General features: G+C 42.5%; 1 protein-coding gene across 1 annotated transcript in view; it reads left to right on the plus strand.

The window, feature by feature from the left end:
- The window catches only part of WNT8A (Wnt family member 8A), a 4,129-nt gene extending 3,254 nt beyond the window's left edge, over positions 1-875 (plus strand). Inside the window, exon 6 of the mRNA XM_069104217.1 lies at positions 321-875. Coding sequence (XP_068960318.1) covers positions 321-875 — 555 coding nt within the window. The remainder of the gene's footprint in view (positions 1-320) is intronic.
- The last annotated feature ends 5,939 nt before the right edge of the window (positions 876-6,814 follow it).

Consider the following 6,814-nt stretch of genomic DNA (forward strand, 5'->3'; position numbering starts at 1 on the left):
TAATGATTCATCTTAGTTCTCTGAATCGTCAGCTTGGCTCCACCTACCATAATCAACTGGTTCTTATCAGTTGGAAAAACTTTGCAATAAATAGGACAATCACTATCCTGCAGTATCACTATGCCTCCCTATAATCATATATCCATTTAACAAATGGGTAAACCAAGTCCCAGTAAGCTTAAGTGATTTATCCAGAGCCCGGGTTTCTTGACTTCTGGTTAGATTTCTTTCTTCTGTCAAAATGAGTTTCATTCTAGAGACTCTGCCTCAGTTTAAGCTCCCTCCCTAGGCCTCCCTCTAACCAGTTATTCTCTAACTAGGCTGTAAGGTCCACCATGAAGAGGACTTGTAAATGTCATGGCATTTCTGGCAGCTGCAGCATCCAGACTTGTTGGCTACAGCTAGCTGATTTCCGGGAGATGGGGGATTACCTGAAGGCCAAGTACAACCAGGCCTTGAAGATGGAGATGGACAAGCGTAGGTTCCGGGCTGGGAACAGTGCTGAGAGCCGGTGGGCCCCAGCAGAGGCCTTCTATCCCAGTGCTGAGACGGAGCTGATCTTCCTGGAGGAGTCACCTGACTACTGCGTCCGCAACTCCAGCCTGGGTATCTATGGAACCGAGGGCCGTGAGTGCCTGCAGAGTGGCCGCAACCTGTCCCATCTGGAGCGGCGCAACTGTGGGCGTCTGTGCATGGACTGCGGACTTCGGGTGGAAGAAAGGAGGACAGAAGCTGTCAACAGCTGCAATTGCAAGTTTCAGTGGTGCTGCACAGTCAGGTGTGACCAATGCTGGCAGGTCGTGACCAAGTACTATTGCACCCGGGCTCCAGGCAGCTCTCGAGCTTGGGCCAAGGGCAGTTCCAGTGCCAGCTAACCCACCTCTCCCCATACCACCATGTGGGAGCTGCTAGCTAGAAGGGGAGTGGTAATACCTCTCTTGGGGAAGGGGGACACGAAGGTGATGGTAGCCAGGGCAGAGATCAGAGATTAAGGGTCAAGGATAGTTTGTCTAGGGAAGAGAGTTAAGGTCATGGGCTGTCTTCCTGCTAAGGAAACCACCTCCTGCTGAACTCTTGAAGCCTTTAATGGTAAGAAAGTCTATCACTTTGTGTAGCCTAAGTTATTTCCTTTATTAGGACCACAGGCTAGGATCAAATTCCCTGCCCAGTGATCCTGACTCACCTGGATCCAGATCACATTCTACCCTAGTATTAGACGAAGTATCCTTGGACAAGATTCCCTACTTGTACCACATGATGGCTGCCCCTTGTCTCTGCCCCTTTACTCATGCAGCTCTGGCTAAGGTGAGGATCCAGGCAGACTTTCAAATGGGTAACTTTCCCAAGGCCCAGGGCCCCTCTCACCTCTGTCCTCAGAGCTCAGGGTTGCAAGGGTGAGGGGGTGCTGTACTCATCACTGAAGCCACCTGGACTTGTCATCTAAGTTGTCACATAGATAATAGTAGTGAGACAAAGCACAATGCTGGGAGGTTTTGTTTTCTGTCTTTGGGGGATTTTATTTTGTTAATAGGAGCGTGTACTTTATGATGAGAAAAGTGCCTCTACACAAACAACCCTTGGGGCCTGGCATTAAATGTGGAGCAAGGCAGAAGTGGGCCAGACCCGGTTTTCCCCAGCCTAATCTCTCACTCATGGGGGTTATCCTGGCCCTTGACAGGGAGCATCACTAGTCCACAGTGGAGAATTGGTGGCCACAACGTGCTTCCTCCTCTGGGAAACCTCCTAGGATCAGCATATCTCTTGGGGTGCTGGGCACCCTTTCGGTTTTATTCTTTCTCCAGATGAAAATGTCAGACCTTGTTTTCCAATAAATGTTTTGAGTAAATCAGTTCAGTCAGGTGGCTTTTTTTCCCTTCCTTTTTGAGTGCTTTATGAACAGAGAGAGCAAGGGCGACTCTGTACCTGTTTCCCTATGATCCCCGTGGATAATGGGGGAAAGTGGAGATAGTAATCTCTTCTATTTCTGTAATATCACCCATTTCATCCAGATGTGAAAACTGATGCCTCTGGATAATAAGAAGCAGAAAGAAAGGCTCCATTGGGGGAATGGGATTTGTTCCCATTGGGGAGGATCATAGATATAGAACTGGAAAGAATCTCAAGGGTCATTGAAGTCCCAGCCCTCTCTTATTTTACAGATTGGGAAACTGAAGCCAGAGAGGTTTAATGACTTGCACAGGGTCACAAAGAAGTCTTTTGGACCTGAAGCATGTTTGACTTCCCAAGGGCTCTGGTGCATGAGCTTGACTCTTGGGCCTCAAAAAGGGAGATCCTGATGGCTGTGGATTTGATATCTCTCTTTTCTGCACCCCTGTCTTCCTCTATTGTTGTATCACTGGACAATGGTGAGAGAAGAGAGAGATTTTTTGCTTTTTTTCCTCAAAAGAATGGTCCCTGGTAATGTAGCCCCCCTGCCTAGGTAGACCCTAGGGTCTAGGTAAGGATCTTCAAAGCTTATAGCAGGAACTCAGTAAATATTAGATGGGCAAGTGAGAGATTCATCAACAAGTTTAGGAAATGCCTCGAAAGTGCCCCACAGTGAGATTACAATCAATCCAGACTGACTTCTTAGGGGAGAAGGAAAAAGCAACTAAACAGGATGCTCTTTCCAAAAAAGGCCCAGCACAGAACTGGCATGATGCATTTTAGTATTAAACCCAAAGTCCTGGGAAAGCAGCAGATTCTGAGCCACTCTGGGGATCAGATCTAAAAGGAAAATTATGATGTCATTTATTTTATGTTACTGGGGCGGCCAGGTGGCTCAGCGAGTAAGAGCACTGGCTCCAGTGTCGGGATGACCTGGATCAAATCCGGGCTCAGATACTCAGCACCACATCCAGAAATAACTGGCCGTGTAACCTTGAGCAAGTTACTTAACCCTGATTGCTTTAAAAAAAAATTTTTTTTTATATTACCATAGACCAAGGGAGGGCATAGGGTGAGAACAGGAGAATGCTAACTCCTGCTAAATGGGAAAAGTGTAAAGAAGCTGGGAGGAAGGAGGAAAAGAACATAAAAACAAAAAACTCACAGTTAACATATAAGGACAACTTATTTGTTTAATATTTTATTTTTTCCCAATTACATGTAAAAACGTTTTTAATATTTGTTTTTTAAAATGTCAAGTTCCAAATTCTCTCCCTTTTTCTCCTCCTTACCTCATTGAGAAGGCAAGCAATTTTGTATAGGTTGTACATATGCCAGTCATGCAAAACGTTTCTGTTTTAGTCATGATGTAAAAGAAAACAGACCAAAAACAAACAAACAAGAAAGATAAAGAAAGTTAAAAAAAAAAAGTATGGTTCCATCTTCATTCAGACTGTTAGTTCTTTCTCTGGAGCTGGATAGCATGTTTCATCATAAGTCCTTCAGAATTGTCTTGGATCATTGTATTGCTGAGAAAAGCTAAGACAAGAACAATTTATAATAAATTTCCTTCATGCAAATAATGTATAAGGACAAAATAGCATGTACATAACTAAGTAACATACAAGGATAATTTATAATAAATATCCCTTGTGTAACATACTAGTAACATATAAAGACAAAACAGAATGTGCACCTATGTAACATGCAAGAACAACTTAATAATATATTAGTTTGTGTACATGTCATTTCACTCTAGGGGAAAGAAATCTTGTGGGGAAGAAGACTGTTGAGTTTTTTGTTTTTATATCCCCAGTCCTAGCAAAGAGCTTTGCATTTAGTAGGCACCAAATCAACGTTCATGTAATTAAACTAAATGATAATCAATGCTTAGGAATTGGGAGTAGGGGGATGACATATTTCTGTATGGACCATCCTTAGACCACTAAGCAACTGTGGATAAGTTGGGATACATTCCTCCCCAACCCCTCAGCTTCTAGCTTTGCTTCCCAGTGATCCACAGTGGGAAACTGGAAATAACAATTCCTATAGCCTCATCCATTTCACAGATTAGAAAATTGAGGTCCAGAATGACAAAGAAAAGGAATGTTTTTGGAGGGAATGGGATCTGTTCCAGTTGGAGATGACCTCCTGAGGACTCCATCCAGATGTAAACACAAGTCTGGCTCTTGGGGTCCAACAAACCTTAACATCGTCCCAGACATTAAGGTCCAAATTCTCAATAAATGTTTATTAGATAATTGGGCTCCACAGTGAGCCTTTAGTGTCTGGCTTTATGCAAACTTGCTAGACTTTCTCTTCCAGTGTTTTAGTACTCTTCATGGGGCAAAGAACTGGGTTCTTGTTCTAAGCAGACCATTTCTCTCCTGTCTTCTCCCTCCAAGGGATTTTTTGGGGGTTACATATTCATCACCACCACCCTCTCCAGCACCCTACAAAGAGTCATCTGAGGGGAACCTAAATACTCCCTAAGGCTTATTTCTCTTACGCCCTAAATCTTATTTCTAAGATTTCGTTTTTTTTTTAAATGCACCCAGAAACCATGAGAAATCCCAAAACTGGCTACAAAACTCCCAAGGAAATAGGAAGATTCAGAGTTCCCTTTCCTTTCCTTCCAAGGCAATATCTCTTCTTTCCCCATCCATCTCATTCCTTGGATGCAATCAATCACATTAGTCAGTCTCTTCCAGATTAACTCTGAGCCAGGCAACAAAAGAAATTCTGATTTCTCTCCATCCATCACTGCTATGTCAGGGATTCATTCCATCACATCCTAGCATTATTCAAATTCATTAGTGGTTCCCCTCCCCACTCTATTCTAACCTCCTCTCCTGTTGGGTTATTTTTAACAAGTTGATCCTCTATAATGTCCCAGAACAATAAAACTCCAGCATGTCTGTATATCACATTCTGTAATCTGAGTGGAAACAGTGAGATTTTCACACCTTGCCCTCCCGCCCCCATTCCCACACCTCTTTGTCCTAATGAATATTTGTTGGGAAGAAGACCAAGAGGTAAACAAAAATATTCACAACAGAACTCTTCCTGTAATCAAAGAACTGAAAACAAAATAGATGCTCACTGATTGGAGGAGAACTGAGAAAGTTTTTGTTATATGAATGTACTGGCAGATTGCTGTGCACCAAGAAATGGCCAGTGACCAGCGTGAGGAATTCAGAAAAGATGGGGACAATGTATATAGGCTGATAGAATATAAGCTCTTTGAAGGCAAGAATCATTTCTTTTTTCACTTTGAATGTCCAAAACCTAGTAGAATGACTGTATCTGGAACACAGTAGGCAATAATAAATGCTTATTGATTTTCCTTTTCTGTAAATTCAGGAGGTTGAACTTAATAACAGCTAGCATTGAAAAGTGCTTTACAAATAATATCTCATTTGATCCTCACAGCAACCCTTTAAGTAGGTGCTATTATTATCCTTATTTTACAGATGAGGAAACTGAGGCAGGAAGTGGTTAAGTGATTTGCCCAGGGTCACACAGTTAATAAGTGTCTGAGACTGGATTTGAACTCAGGTCATCCTGATTTCAGGTTTAACTCTCTATCCACTACAAATTCCCTTTCAACTCTAAATCTTTGAATAAACAAACTATGATTGCTTGATTGAACTGATGCAGAACCAAACAAATAGATCTCAAACCACAGTACAGAAAATGATAGCAACTATGTAAATGAAAATCTCACTAAAAGGAAATGAACTCTGAGTAACTGGAAAACCAATAAAGATCCCAGAAAACAGATGATAAAGTCTACACTGTCTTCCCCATAACATTGAAGGGAAATGAGTAGCACAGAATGCCGTGTACATTGTGAGAGGTAGTCACCACATCTGATGGTTTGGCTTAATAGTTTCTTTGCCACAAGGGGAAGAGTTCCTTCATCCCCCTAGAAATGACAGTGATGTGAAAACCAAAATGCATCAATAAAATGTGTTTTAAAAGAAAAGAAAAGGAGACCTAGAGGTCAGAGGGGGAATTTCTGCCCATCTTTCTCTCCTCCCAATGACCCCCTTTGAACTCGACTCATCTCAGTAAAGCAAGTCCTTCATCCCTTACTCTGGAGAGAAGGACACCTTGGTCAGTCTGTCTGGCCTTGAGGAGGAAGAGGAAAGGTTTCACCAGGAGCCAAGGAATGAGCTGGCCCTGAGGCATCCTTCAAGTAGCAAACATCTTAACAACTATAACATCCTTCAAAAGATGGTCCGGCCTATGTAGAAAGCAGAAATAGAACCCCCTCAATTTGTCCAGAGTCTATCTCCTCATAAATTTTTAGTAATTCTTCCATTTATTTTTAATGGTATTTTTTTCCCAATTACATGTAGAGATAATTTTTACATTCATTTTTCATATGATTTTATAATTCTCCCATTTCAGACAAGTAGATAATGATGGAGGGAGGGTTTTTGTTTGTTTCTTTTTTTCTTCCCATTATTCATTGATCTCTTATGGGATAGGTGGAGAAGTCAGGGAAAGAGATTTATAGCTTCACTGAACTCTTTGGAGTAAGAAGGCTAGGTAGGTGCATGAACTGCAATCTAGTCTTTGGCTTCGGCTTTCCTCTCTGACCAGCTCACTAAAACCACTTTTCATATGCAGTTAAAGGTGCTGTCACCCAGCTACTAGGGCTGGGAAGACTCATTTCCCAGCTCTACCCCAAAAAGGAAAGTCAGCCTTTTGACTTGCAAAGGCCTCCTTTAGCATGACAAAGTGCATGCTCTAGTTCTGTTCCCAACAATTCATTGTATGTGTGAGTGTGTGTGTGTGTGTGTGTGTGTGTGTGTGTTGGGGGGGGGGGGGAGGGAGCAGGTATTAAGTAAAGGACCAGATTCTCTGAAGAATTGTTAGGAAGGCTGTGGTTTATGGTTTATGGTCTACCTTAGAACTC

Source organism: Petaurus breviceps, unplaced genomic scaffold (assembly GCF_028583685.1).
Source record: "Petaurus breviceps papuanus isolate PSGF00001 unplaced genomic scaffold, PetGlider_PUasm1.0 685, whole genome shotgun sequence".
NCBI classification, from domain to species: Eukaryota; Metazoa; Chordata; class Mammalia; order Diprotodontia; family Petauridae; genus Petaurus; species Petaurus breviceps.